Source organism: Eleutherodactylus coqui, chromosome 2, assembly GCF_035609145.1.
Source record: "Eleutherodactylus coqui strain aEleCoq1 chromosome 2, aEleCoq1.hap1, whole genome shotgun sequence".
NCBI lineage: Eukaryota > Metazoa > Chordata > Amphibia > Anura > Eleutherodactylidae > Eleutherodactylus > Eleutherodactylus coqui.
In genome coordinates this window covers 246,434,900-246,449,275 of record NC_089838.1, presented here as the reverse complement: position 1 = coordinate 246,449,275, position 14,376 = coordinate 246,434,900, and the positions used below count along the sequence as shown (strand labels likewise).

Here is a 14,376-nt window from a genome sequence, read left to right as displayed (position 1 = left end):
AAAACTGGAAAAAAATCTTCTGTGAAAAAAGGTATTAAAAAATATCCCAATATGTCACAGAAAAACAAAATCAGCAAAGATAATGTTGGCAGCACTTTGGTCTTTAGGGGATTAAAACCAGCTGCAGGAAATGTTGAAAAAGGAACCATTACACCCATGACTTGTAAACTAAGGCATTCACAGGCAGAAACACATGATAACAGCAGTCAAATACATTTTTTATCAGAAAAATACATAACTGTAATGCACATACTAGCCACATAAAATAGCCACACAAGGTTCTTAGTATATAGTTTGATCAAAGTATATTGGTCTATCCACCAATGTCCAGGTGACCGTGCTTTCGGATGGGTGATAACACTAATACCAGGTGGTTTAATTCTAACCTGGGAAAGATGGGTACCTACGTTTTAGGAAACATCTCTCTTGAGCCTTAGGCCTGTTTCACACGGCTACAAAACACATGTATGTGAAGTTCATGGTTTCCAATGGGTTATTTCAGGCTACAGAACATCGCACATGTGAAAGAACCCATTGGAAACTATGGGCTTCCCATACATGCGTTTTGTAGCGATGTCGCATCACTACAAAAATCGTGTGATTTTGCAGTCTGGTTAAAGCCCTTTTAGTGGTATTTGCAGACCAACATTTTAGCCACAGTGTGTGGCAGAATGCCATGAAAAGCGTGGGGAAACGAGCTACAGCCTGGCAGCATCCAAGGAAGCCTCGCCGATGAACTTGCCTGCCTGAGAAAACTGAAGAGCAAGTTCAGCCACCTCTTCCTGAGGAGCACCAGATAGAATGGTAGGTGCATTGTTTCACCCATTCAGAGGAAGCCCTTCTAGCCTAGGATGAGGCAAAAAGAGGGCTTCTCAAAAAATGATTTGGCAAAGGATTCCAACCGTTTATCATGGTGGTTCTTGAAAGCTGGTGCATCTGCCAGGGGCAGAGTAGTGCATTTGTGAAGGCGAGACACCTGAGGATCCACCAGTGGGGAAGAGGACCACTTTTTAACCTATTTCTAAGGGAATTAATATATTAGGGATGAGAAAACTGTTATCCGGAACAGACCACTCCTTGGACATGACACCCCCAAATTTCGCTCGAGTGGGGAATGTCTTATGCGAACATCTGGATGTCGGAAGGAGAAGTAGTCTGCATGGGCAAAGGACTTTTGGACCTTGACATGAAGTGTCTGTTAAACTGTCTCCATGAGATTGTCTACCACGGCGGAAACTTTGGATGACCGCTTCTCATCTAAGGAAGAGACAAAATCTGATATTTCGCCCTCAAAGCGAGAGCTGTCCCTGTAGGGAATCATGGAGTGGGATGCTGTGGACGGAAGTGAGGCAAAGGAAGGCAGAGTGTGACCGTGCGATCTTGGAGACCATAGTCATTTATTGGATCTGCCACATGTACATTCTGATAGGAGCGATTCCTCAGCATCAGACTACTTCAGTCAGGTTCTGTCTGGCTGTCCTGTCCAGCATCTCCACAATGGCCTGAAGTCTTGAATAAGGTCTGAAAGTGCCACTGAAAGGGAAAATGCCCTGTAAGGTCTTGGCAGCGGATGTCACTGGGACAAGTTAGTTGACTGGTCTACAAAGCAGGCAGTTTGTGCAAAGGGGCACATGAAAATTTGGTGCAACAATGGCAGGATGCAAAGTGCATCCCAATGGCAGAACTCTGTTTACTGTATTCACCCCTAGAATCCGACATTGTAGTTGTATGCCTAGAATGGGAAAATGTCAAACTGCAACTGTGCATACTGTGGCAGAGGCAGGCTGAGGGCTTACAGGTGGGCTAGGGTGGCAAGAACCTGCCTAGGATAGGTCTTAGTTGGGTCTGGGAAGCCCCCCGAACTGTGTAGCAATAGGAGTCGCAGATAAAATGGCGTGCTGGACATAGGAGAGGCACAAGAAAGCAGAGGCATATCCGGTTATCAGGAACAGAAGTCCCACACTCGGAAGTAAAGTCAAGGCCAATAGCATGTCAGCCGCTGATGATTGCCTAACATTGAACACCTTTCCTACACACATGCGATGGGAACGGTCTCTACCCTGTGACATACAGGGGCACCAGAAGCGGTGCTTGAATTATTGTCAGGTGGCTGGCACCACCAGTAAAGATTGCAAAAGGTCAGAAGGACCAAAGTCGTCGAAACTGCCCAGGAATGCAGCACAGACTAGAAAAAGCCGCCCATCCAAGGCAGGAGACCCCCTTAAACAGACAACAGTGTATCTCCATTACCCCGCATGGATCTGAAAGGGCCGGATTGGACCATGGGAAGCTATCAGTAAGCCAAGGAATGTGGATGTTTCTCCGGGTCTGTTGCTAACTTCAAATTTTACTGTGTGATCGCTTGTTATGACGATAAAACGTACAATGGAATATTTCATGATTTTCTGCTGTCTTGGTGGATGTTGCTTTGAACTTCCAATAGACAACCTGAAAGTTACCCAGCTCGATACAAAACACAGAATACGCATGGCAAACAAGCAATATTTACAAAAAATCCTATAATTTAATTCTTACCTAAAGTTTGCTGTGGAAAAGTTGTACTCTATTAGCACCTCACAAACTCCCATAACCAGAACGGCATAGTTATAATTTTTCATCCCAACTCCAGATGACAAAGAAAAGTCAGCCGACTTGTCCTAGATGGGAAGGAAGACCACAACATGGTGAACATCATGCTCAAATAAATCTAGCTACAGAAGGAGCAATGGCTTTCTGGGACACAGTAGTCAGCCAAGAGGTAAGAGTGCCTGCAAAAGTGGCTACAAACACTGGTAGTGGAATGGATAGCAGAAAAAAACACCTTCAAATACAAGCATTAGGCCTCCTTCACACGGGCGACAAAGTCGCGTGATTTTGTAGCGTTGCTACAATGCTACAAATCGCATGCATGAGAAGCCCATGGTTTCCTATGGGTTCCTTCACACATGAGATGTTTTGTAGCATGCTACAAAACGACACACAAACCTCGCAGGTCCGGCGATATGCCCGCGACACGCGAGGTTTTGTAGCCCATGTTACCCTATGGAGCCTTCCTCTCTGTTGCATCGCATCGCACGAAAACGCGGTTTGCATGCCATGCGATGCAACTTTGACAGTAGCAAATCTAAGCCCTAACTGCAAGGGGGGAAAAAACACACATACATCACCTTAGACAAGCTGTCAGCCCAGCCACAGCTTCTCCCCAGGTGCCGGCACTGATCTTCTTCTCTTCTGGCCGGGGATTCAAAAATCCCCGCCTCCTGGAAGCGCACTGGCTAAGTGTCAGCCAATCACAGCCAGCGCTTCCAGCAGCCAGGGATTTTTCAATCCCTGGCCAGAAGATGAAGAAGACCAGTGCCGGCATCTGGGGAGAAGCTGCGGCTGCGCCCCGGACAGCGCGGAATAGGTGATGTATACTTTTTTTCCTCCTTTAGTTACAGCTTATTTTCGGGGAAGAGCTTATATTTCAAGCCGCCCCCCCCCCCCCCCCCGAAAATCCTCGCACGTGATGCTACAAAGTCGCGCGATATTCTCGCAGCGATGTGTTGTCGCCCGTGTGAAGGAGGCCTTAAAGGGGTATTCCCATCTCAGACTTTTATGGCATAGCCACAGAATATGCCATGAATTGCTGATATAGGAGTTTCACTTCTGGTACAGTATATATCTCAACCCAGCTGTATATCGTGGCTAGAATTACAGAGACAGCCAAGCGGGCTGTGCTACACTACTTACGTAGCTCCCATTCACTTCTATGGGAGGTATAGAAACCATGAGAGCCCATTCAGCCGTTTCTGTACTCCTAGCCATCCCGCACAGAAGCATATTACCATCACGGCTATGACTTGCTGAGATTGGAAAGCACTTTAAAAGCCTTTAAAGTATTTCTCCTTTTAATCAGAAACATTACCAGTTCAAACTCCTCTAAATCACATTTGATCATTCTCCTGGTTATGGATTCCATTATCTCATCAATTTCTTGTTGACATCCTAAATAGTACTCATCGTCGTTATCATCCATTCCTCTTTCCTGTAGTAAACTGCTCCTTTCTTTATACCAACTTACGCAGCTGTGAATACTGCTCAGCAAGTGTGCCTGAAGTGAGAAAAGTAACACAGATAGATTTGTTATCCAAGATCGCTTTGCTAGGCAAAACACAGTATAAACAAAGTGTAAGCATGTTACTATAACTATTAGATCAGATGAAGGGTGGCCAAAAGCCACTCACGATCAACTGGACAACCACTGAGCAGTGACCAAGAGATGGCAATGCAGACAGCCCATGACATTCCATTTTCCATTAATATAGCCTGCCTTAAATAGTATAAGCCCTCAGCCTGATTTTCGCATGCCGTTCTTATATTCATACTTTAAGGTCTCACATAGGTCTGTCACCTTTAATGACAGCAGGACCTGCAGTAATGGCAGCATAGGAGGGTACAAAACCACCAGCCACTAATGAGCAGAATCTGCACTAAGGAAGGGCATCTGCCACTGGAAAATGTACTGCACAACACACATTGCCCTGTCCAGTAATTTATAGCAACACACTATGCACATAACATTGCTCGTCCTTTTTTCCACAACTGGAGGGATGGAGACTTCGCTGGTGGTTGTCAGAGCACTTGGTTATAACGTAACAAAAATACAGTTCACAAAACAAAATGTATTTTGCACTTCCCGTAAAATCTCTTTCTTGTCACATCCATTGGGGGACACAGCTGTTAACCCTTTAAATACTGCCGTCAATTCTGTCAGGGGTATTTAAATGCCCCAACTGGAGTTAAGGGGTCCCGAACAGCTCCCCACAATGAGATCGCGGGGTGCTGTTCAGTCACAATGCCAGCTGGGGGCCTTCTGAAAGTAATCATACTAATCCATAGAATAAATGTATCATGTCATTTTTGCTACAGTGTGTAAACCGTAAAAAAAACCTTCCCCCCCCCCCCCCAAGATGGCGGTACGTCGTTTGCTTTACATTTTACTCAACTTAGAATTTATTAGAAGTTTTTCAGAACATTATATGGTACATTAAATAGTACCGCAAAAACAAGCCCTCAGACAGCTATGTTGATGGATAAATAAATTAGTTATTACTTTTTAAAAGTGGGGAGGAAAACTCAAAAATGAAAAATAAAAACGTCTGAATCCTTAAGCGGTTAAGCTAGATCACTAGTTTGCCTTCAGCACTTACCAAAGGTTCAAGCAGTATTATTAGTTCCTTTTGGGCAGTGATACACTTCTCCAGCATCAACGGTGGCAACAAGTCAGGCTCTGGTTCATAATACCTCTTTAACTAAGCAAAATATAGAAAGTGTACAGAAAGGAATGGCATCCAAAGTATAGGATAGTTGTGTAACATGATTACATCTCTAAACAGTAAATATCTGAAAATATTGGCCTCTGTCACTCTGCCCATACAGAATGACATTAACAGCTTCCTTCTTCATGTCTATCAATTCATAAACAGCTTGAAGCTTATCATACCTGAGCCACAAGTGTGTGCATGATGGGTCTCGCTAACTGGGAGTTCCGTCGAATAACTTCATAAAAACCCTAACAAAAAGTGAGCAAATGTGATCTAAGTCTTTGGTTTTGTTAAAAGGGGGGAAAAATTAACTGCTAAAAAACATAAGATAATAGAAAGATCACTTACCTCATAAAGAATACGTCTAATGTCTTCTTGCTGACTCAAGCATCTTCTAAGACATCCCAGTATTTCCAAACAAAAAGCTTCATTGGCAGCTGAGTTATAGCGAGCATGGACATCTACTAGCACCTGCCAGGTATAGAGCACATTGTAAGCTTATGACAATCTAGAACTGTAGAAAAGACAAAAGACACAAGTAAAGTTACCTGGCTCGCACCAATGGCTTGGCTGCATTGAGAAGAGGACAAGCTCCCAAGGACTTTAAAATTCTTAAGCAAGAGCAGGAAACCAGCGACAGCAGACTTCCGGGCATCTAAGTGACTAATCACAATTAGTTAGCAGAACCGTGTGGGCAAACAATATGAAAGCCACAGAGTTGCAGTAAAAACAAAAGCTGGCATGGCCACTACATATGTCTTTGCCTTCACGATGGCAGAAAACACCAAGTGGTTCATCATTCTGCCCTTATAGGAGTTGTTATTTTGCGGTTTCACTTGTTTTGTGGATTTGCATTATCTTTAATGACCCTAACCATTTCTACCACTGATGTCCATAACCTTTTTTGGAAAACATGTTAAAGCATTCAGACATTTAAAGGTTTTATGCCCCCCCCCCCTTCCCTTCTTTCCTCAAGGTTGTAAGTTCTTCAGGCTATGCTGTGTTTTAGGACACAGACTTTCTACCATGTTGTTGTCTGTCTTTATATCCCTCTCTCATCAATATCTGCTTGTAAGAAAAGTCTCCAGATTTATTATGTACTATTGCTTGATATGGTAAATATAGATCAGACAGATAAAAAGTGACCATTTTATGACACTTGCTTGACATGTCAGGCACAGCAAGTGGTAGAGTTGGAAGGGACCTCCAGGGTCATCGGGTCCAACCCCCCAACTCAATGCAGGATTCACTAAATCATCCCAGACAGATATTTGTCCAACCTTTGTTTGAAGACATCCATTATAGAATCATGTAAAACCGCATATTGTACAGCAATTCGTAGATGGTCCTTTTTCTAGATACTTTTCAAAACTTTAGGAGCCATAAAAAGTGCCTAATACATAATAAATTTGGTGCAGAACATGTAAACAGCTCAGCTTGTAGTAGTCCCCACAGCTTTCTTTATACATTTAAAGCTCTGATCACACCAATGTTATGGCATATGTGCAATATGCTTCTGACATATACATCAAACATATTCATAGTCTCCTATGGCCCTAACAAATGCCAAAAGACTATCCATTTAATACAGGTTCCGGCTGTATGTAGCTGCATACTATGGTTTTCCATACAATTGGCTCCTGCAAAACATGCAGAGCATGGTATACTGCACTGTTTTACTGGCTATTGAAGTCAGGAATCAACGCATGCCATACTACTGTATATGCCTTAGTTACATACTATAGGTTGGAAGATTTTCTGGATAAATACCATGTGGTATGAACATGCCCAACCTAAATAAATACACCAGGTACAGATGATCAAGTAACAACATTAAAGGGGTTGTCTCACGAAAGCAAGTGGGGTTATACACTTCTGTATGGCCATATTAATGCACTTTGTAATATACATCGTGCATTAAATATGAACCATACAGAAGTTATTCACTTACCCACTCCGTTGCTGGCGTCCCCGTCTCCATGGCTCCGTCTAATTTCAGCATCTAATCGCCCGATTAGACGCGCTTGCGCAGAAGGGTCTTCTCTCTTCTGGTCAGTCCGGGCACGAGCGGCGTTCTGGCTCCGCCCCCTTCTACGCGTCATCGCGTAGCTCCGCCCCGTCACGTGTGCCGATTCCAGCCAATCAGGAGGCTGGAATCGGCAATGGAACGCACAGAGCCCATGGTGCACCATGGAAGAAGACCCACGGTGCACCATGGGAGAAAACCACAGTGCATCCCTGGGAAAAGACTGGCGGCCATCTTGGGAGAAGAATTTTATAAGTTCATCTTTCATGACACCGGTGAGTAGCAAGCTGTTTAAAAACCGCTTTAAAATGCTATTTTATGCCGGGGGGTGATAGGGGGAATGGGCTAATGTAAAATTTTGATGTTTTGCCTCAGGACAACCTCTTTAAAGGGGTTGTCCCGCGCCGAAACGGGTTTTTTTTTTTTTTAAACCCCCCCCCCCCGTTCGGCGCGAGACAACCCCGCTGCAGGGGTTAAAAAAACAACCCGCACAGCGCTTACCTGAATCCCGGCGGTCCGGCGTCTTCATACTCACCTGCTGAAGATGGCCACCGGGATCCTCTGTCTCCATGGACCGCAGGGCTTCTGTGCGGTCCATTGCCGATTCCAGCCTCCTGATTGGCTGGAATCGGCACGTGACGGGGCGGAGCTACACGGAGCTACACGGAGCCCCATTCAGAAAAGAAGAAGACCCGGACTGCGCAAGCGCGGCTAATTTGGCCATCGGAGGGCGAAAATTAGTCGGCACCATGGAGACGAGGACGCCAGCAACGGAGCAGGTAAGTATAAAACTTTTTATAACTTCTGTATGGCTCATAATTAATGCACAATGTATATTACAAAGTGCATTATTATGGCCATGCAGAAGTGTATAGACCCACTTGCTGCCTCGGGACAACCCCTTTAAGTATTAAATTAGTACATTAAAAAACAATCATACCTTGAAAACATCGCCTTCCTCAGAACAAGGATGACATTGTCCCTCACAGATACATTTATTTTCAAGACTGGCTGTAAAGACAAGACACAAAGCTGATTTAGTGAGAGATAATGCAAACATTTCCTACATCCTTGTATTTTCCAAACTACCGTTATTTTTATGCACTGCTTTTTTCCAGTTAAAATGAGCCAATATAACACAGTGTATTCGTTTTATGCAGTACTTTACATTTTACTGCCACCCTTAGAAGTACAATATAGAATTTGGGGCTTGGACAACCCTCTGTTACCAAAACACCAGAGCTGATCAACAACACTACTAGAGGCTGGTAGGATAAGTGCTCTGATCCCCCAATTCTCTCCCCAACTTAAAGGGGTTTTGTCATTAAAAAGAAAATTCTACACTCACCTATTCTTCCACAGGCAGTCTCCTTACTGCATCTTCTCCTCCCTGAGCTTCTGCAGTGCCCCGGGTCGTGTACCTCCAGCCGGCCAGCTTGTTATAAAGCTGGCATTCCTCACATTCTTCTTCCTGCAGGTCAGTGAAGGTCACATCCCTGTGACGTAGTGTTCAGTGGCTAGGAAGTAATGCTGATCTATTGCAGAGACAGCACGCGTGCGCAGTCTCTGCAATAGCTTAGCACTCCCCGTGCTGGGCTGTGAACTGTGACGTAGCGTACATTGCCCTGCAGGAAGGAGACTACCTGTGAATGTACGTAACCTCACAGGAAGCAGAAGAATCAGCCAGCTGGAGGTGAGGTGCCCCCCCTCCCCCCTCCGGACTGCAGGAGCCAGGAAAAGATAGGTGAGGTGAATAGAGATGAGCGAACTTACTCGTTTAGGGCGTTTTTGCACTCAAGCACCGCTTTTTCTGAGTACCTGACTACTCGGGCGAAAAGATTCGGGGGGCGGCGTGGTGAAGCGGGGGGTAGCAGTGGGGAACAGGGGGGAGCTCTCTCTCTCCCCCCACTCCCCTCTGCAACCCCCCGCTCACCCCTGGCGCCCCCCGAATCTTTTCGCCCAAGTAGTCGGTTACTCGGAATTGAATTGCAGACTCTTGAGCCTGCCAGCAGAATACATAAGGACATAAGATAGCTGTCAATCACTGATAGGACGGTCTACTCTATGCTCAGAATAAGCAGAAATATATGTGAATAAAATTTAAGTGGTGTTGAATAGTTTCCCCCCAAAAAAACAGGAATTTTGTTTCTTACCGTATAATCCACTTCACGTCACGTTCATTGGGGAGCACAGCAATACCTTGGGTATAGCTGATGCCCCTAAAAGGCGGACACTAAGCAAAAAAGCGCTTCTCCTACCAGCTATATCCCTTCTGAAGGCACAGAGCTAAATTAATCTGTACAATAGCAGTAGGAAAAACACAAAATAACACATGCCTTCAGATAATCCAGACCATGACAAGATAACACATGTTACCATGTAAGAGTCAGAAAAGACTGAGGTTGCCTTCAGAGGCGACCAGAGCTCTAAAAGAATAAAGACCTGTTGGGTGCTGTGTCCCCAGTGAACGTGACAAGAAATGGATTTTACAGTAAGTAACAAAAATCCTGTTTTCTCATCCGTGTCACTGAAAGACACATAAAGACCTTAGGACGTTCCAAAGCAGTTCCGAAGGGGTGGGAAAAAGGAAGAGCGAGTGCGATCAGTCTGTTACCACCTGGAAACATATGTAACCAAGAGATCCACCAAAGGATGAGAAGGAATGTATCCTGTAGAACATAGAAAGATATAAAGCATGGGAAGCAGTTTTAATGTTAGCATGGTCAAAGCCCTTGCCAAATGTCAAGGAAGTGCTAGCATTCCAGTGAAATTGCTACTACCAAAGAAAGACACTCTTAGCCTTCGGCAGATACAACTCTCCAAAACTAGATGTGAAAGGAGAACAGTATAGCAGGAAAGAAAGGTAAGCTCACCTCAGAGTGTGTGTGTGTTGTGAAAGGGACAGGGCGGATTACGCTGTGTTAACAGGTTCTTGAAAGCAATTAGTGCCCCTTCCCTAGGTAAAGTAGTTTATCAAATATTCGGCTGGTTACATTTATGTAATCAAAGGTACGATATGGTTGGTGTATAATGTATAACTTGTTATTAATAGCTGGGGATTAGAGATGAGCGAACGTACTCATTTCGAGTAATTACTCGATCGAGCACCGCGATTTTCGAGTACTTCAGTACTCGGGTGAAAAGATTCGGGGGGCGCCGGGGGGAGGCGTGGCGGGTAGCAGCGGGGAACAGGGGGGAGCCCTCTCTCTCTCTCCCCCCCCACTCCCCGCTGCAACCCCCCACTCACCCACGGCGCCCCCCGAATCTTTTCGCCCGAGTACGGAAGTACTCGAAAATCGCGGTACTCGGGCGAAAAAGGGGCATGGCCGAGTACGCTCGCTCATCTCTACTGGGGATACCGTCAAATGTGAATTCATTACATCTAGCCAATCTTCTGATGACAACACAGGCATGTGATATTTCAGTTTATCATATAATAGTTAACAGGGTATGACCATATAAAGTGCTGATATCAATCCCTTATGTCCTTGAGATTTTAATCTAAAAATAATTAGGACAGCTCTCCACAGTATGGAATATGTCTAACTTTTTGAAGGTTATATTATGCAAGAATTAAAGGGACTTACCCGTGTCTAGTGGGGTGCCATATGGCGAACACTGCACTAGTACTCTGAAGTCCTGGTTTGCTTTTTAGTTTTAGTTGGAAACCTTCAAAGTCAATCTGTATCCTGTTAAATCAGGAGATCCGCTGAGAGGTATATGCCAACTCCTCACCAAGTGGCATAAAATCAAAGTATTCCAAAGTAATAAAAAAAGGTTTTCGGCACTCGTTGGACAGCCTGATACAAGGTCACCACCAATGGATCAAATTAATCTCCGTTTTTTTCCCAAAAGACATGACAGGCAAAATAAAACTTTTTTTTTTACTTTGGAATACTGAGATTGTAATATGCCTATTGTGGACTCAGTCATTGTTGATGCAGAATATTGCAGTACTACAATTACTCTTCCTAAGGAAGAGGGAAATTCAGTGGATGATGCTCATCATAATTACATAGTCATTAGAGATAGAGTCTTGTAATAACAAGCTACTCCTCCTATAGAAGGGGTGTAATGAAACGAATGATGGTGGTCATAAGTGAATAGTAATGAAAGACACAGATTTCCCCTCTACCCAGAATTGACTGGACAAGAAGACTGGAACATCATCTGGGAAATATGCTAGGCACAAAATTGGCTACCATAAATGGTGGCATACGATCAAGGGAAGACCGCGGCCACTTCTATTTAGAGCTCATGGGCCTGAATGGAGGGTTCTGAGTGAACAGGTTCACCATATCTGTTGCCTGACACTGAGATATGCTGAAAGAGGGAGGGATGGTAATGACCTAAAGATCCATTGCTGCCCTTAATGCTGGACAATCCATAGCTAGGGTATTACCTCCAAAACTGTTATGGAGGCAGTATGAGGTCCATTATACCTTGGTGACATCAGGGGCTGAGGAGAATCTAGTCGCATGCCAGATGAAGCACTCAGGCATGCTCTGAGTGGCCGCCAATGACTTTGAGCTGTGGTGATGTGGGAATGGGGGTGGGGGGCAGGGCAGGACACCCCTAAGAACAGCGCCTACCTGGTCCACGGCAGAAGATCAGCAATCCCTTGAAGGTTGCTCTGGGTGTTCCTGTAAAGCTGCTAAAGGAGGCTGGTTGCTTAGGTCAGTCCCTCCAACTTCCATGTTGAATCGTTGGGGAGGCCAAGGGAGGGTCCAAGTGCCAGAGGAGGAAGGAGACAAAACTAGATGTGGGCAACAGCCAATAGTGGTACTCATTAGGAGAGATGAAGTCCCGCCCCTCACGAGCACGCTGCCGGGAAGTCTCGCCTCCTGCAGTGACTGTATAGGCATAGAGACTGGGACCTTAGGAGTACTTATCCGGCTGGAGAAAAACCTGCCCACATCAGTGAGCCCAGCGGAAACTGAGCCCCCACAGGTATGCCCAATGCAAGCCATGTCTGCAACAGTGTGGCCGGAGGTAGTCCCGCCTTCCTCTGTCAGCGAGTGATGGTCTAGAAGTCGGGGTCTAATGTAGAAGAACTGGCCCAGCAGAGGTGTTGGGTGCAGCACTAAGCCAACAGAGTCCTTCAAAAGAGAAGTTGGGGGAGGTCAGAAGTCATCTACTCCAGTAGAGATGTGTGCTGGTGGGTGGGGAAGCGGAGGATCACAGACCGCACGTGTCCAGGGACTAGAGTTAGCACGATGGGCGGGCTGCAAAGAAAGCAAGGGACTGATAGCGAGAGGTGATGGGGCCAGGGCTGGAACAAAGGGTCTCCCAAGAGACGTCCTGAGAGAAGAGATAAAAAGTCCCATGGAGGAAGAGGAGGGCGCTAACTGAGTATTACTGAAAAACACTCAAAAGAAGTGTTGGGAGATAAACAGGTGGTGAAGCATGGAGGTGGGGGAGCAATCGCACCATACTTACCTGAGCCAGGCTTTCTTACTTTACTTTCTTTTCGGCCGCAGCCTTGCTGCAGCCGTTGCCGGCTGTTAGCACCGCTCATCATTGAAGAGAAGAACTAAACGCCCAAAAATCGAACAGACTCCGCTCGAAAATCGCAGCAATTGAGTGGTTGTCTGAGGCTGGGTGGGATGTCCATTGAAAACAATGGAAGCCTCTAACGGCGTTTAGCGCTGCGCTAAAAACTGAAAAAAAAGTCTGTGTGATGGAGGCTTAAGTGGTGAGAATATGCTGGAGTTCGAGGGAGCTGGTGGAGGCACCTCAGGTGATCACACGACTGGTAGGAAGCAGAGTGGTTAGTGCTGCTCCGTTCCACTTTGTCTTCTTGGAGAAGGGATTATCAGTATGTCTCATACAGCACTGTTTGCCCTCCTCACTTTGGGACAATCAGGGAAGTTAGCTCATCCCTGATTCCCAGCTAGAGGGGAAGAAAGGAAAAATAATAAACTAAAATAAGAAAAGACAGAAGACCTGCAGAGCAGGAGGTCTGCCTCCTATGGACACTAAACTAAAACGGATTTAGCTCCGTGCCTGCAAAAGGGGTATAGCTAATAGGAGGGGCCAACACTTTTTTGCTTAGTGTCCGCCTCCTAGTGGTAGCAGCTTTACCCAAGGTCTTGCTGTGTCCCCCAATGACACAAATAAAAAACTATATATTAATATGCACAGCTACTCCTGTTTGCAGAATGTACTGCTTTTTTAATGTGATAGGTTCCCATTAAATTCACACAAAAGATTTATTTTTCCTACTGTAGACTTTCACATGACATAAATAAGGATCTTTCTTAAAGAGCTACCATGTCAAATTTCCTGCACATACTTCACCAAATTAGCATCACTAGCTACGGTGCGTCTGGTAGTGCCATCAGCCTCAGAGCTTCCCATTAGAGCGGATCTGTGACCGAAATATGTTGTCTTGTTTAGGAGCCAACCAATCCTCTTTGGCTTTGCTCAGCGATTTCCACTCTCTAAGGGCGCCCACCCACTGGCGATTTTTTTTCCTTTGCGTTTTTTCTCAAGAGCAATTAGAATTGAATGTGTTCCTGTCCACTTGCGTTTTTTTTTTCAGTCCGTTGCAATTTTTAACATAGGAACTGTCCGTTGCATATGTGTCCTTATTTTTCTCTTAATGCACCCATGAATGTCAATGTAAATTAACGGAAAAGGCGCGAAAAAGCCGCGAAAATGCCGCGGAAAACGCTGCGTTTTTCACGCATGAAAATCGCAAACGCCAGTGGGTGGGCGCCCTAACACAGTGCTCTAAAATAGTGTGCTAATAAAGAGGTCACAGCGCCCATGTTTTAGGATTTAGTAGCATTCCCAGACCAAGTGATGTTATCTTGTGTTACATAAATATCACAAGGCACATAAAAGATTTAGGTTAATTTCCCTTTAAATGACTGATCTTAGAAAATCAACTTTATTTCATTGTATACCTGTAAAGCTTTAAGTAGACCCTGAACTGTGGAAAATGGCAAGTCGGGGAGATGGTCAAATGTTGCAGTCAGTTTAGAGGATGACTTCTGCATGATAAGAGGTGTTGCTAATACAATGTCCGATAGAAGTTCT

At 45.1% G+C, this 14,376-nt stretch overlaps 1 protein-coding gene across 1 annotated transcript in view; it reads right to left on the bottom strand.

Annotated features, from left to right (window-relative positions):
* The window catches only part of FANCI (FA complementation group I), a 67,935-nt gene that overhangs the window by 25,271 nt on the left and 28,288 nt on the right, over positions 1-14,376 (bottom strand). Inside the window, exons 15-22 of the mRNA XM_066592799.1 lie at positions 14,244-14,374; positions 8,273-8,343; positions 5,855-5,969; positions 5,655-5,777; positions 5,486-5,554; positions 5,193-5,294; positions 3,908-4,093; positions 2,536-2,657 (exon numbers count right to left, since the gene is read on the bottom strand). Coding sequence (XP_066448896.1) covers positions 2,536-2,657; positions 3,908-4,093; positions 5,193-5,294; positions 5,486-5,554; positions 5,655-5,777; positions 5,855-5,969; positions 8,273-8,343; positions 14,244-14,374 — 919 coding nt within the window. The remainder of the gene's footprint in view (positions 1-2,535; positions 2,658-3,907; positions 4,094-5,192; positions 5,295-5,485; positions 5,555-5,654; positions 5,778-5,854; positions 5,970-8,272; positions 8,344-14,243; positions 14,375-14,376) is intronic.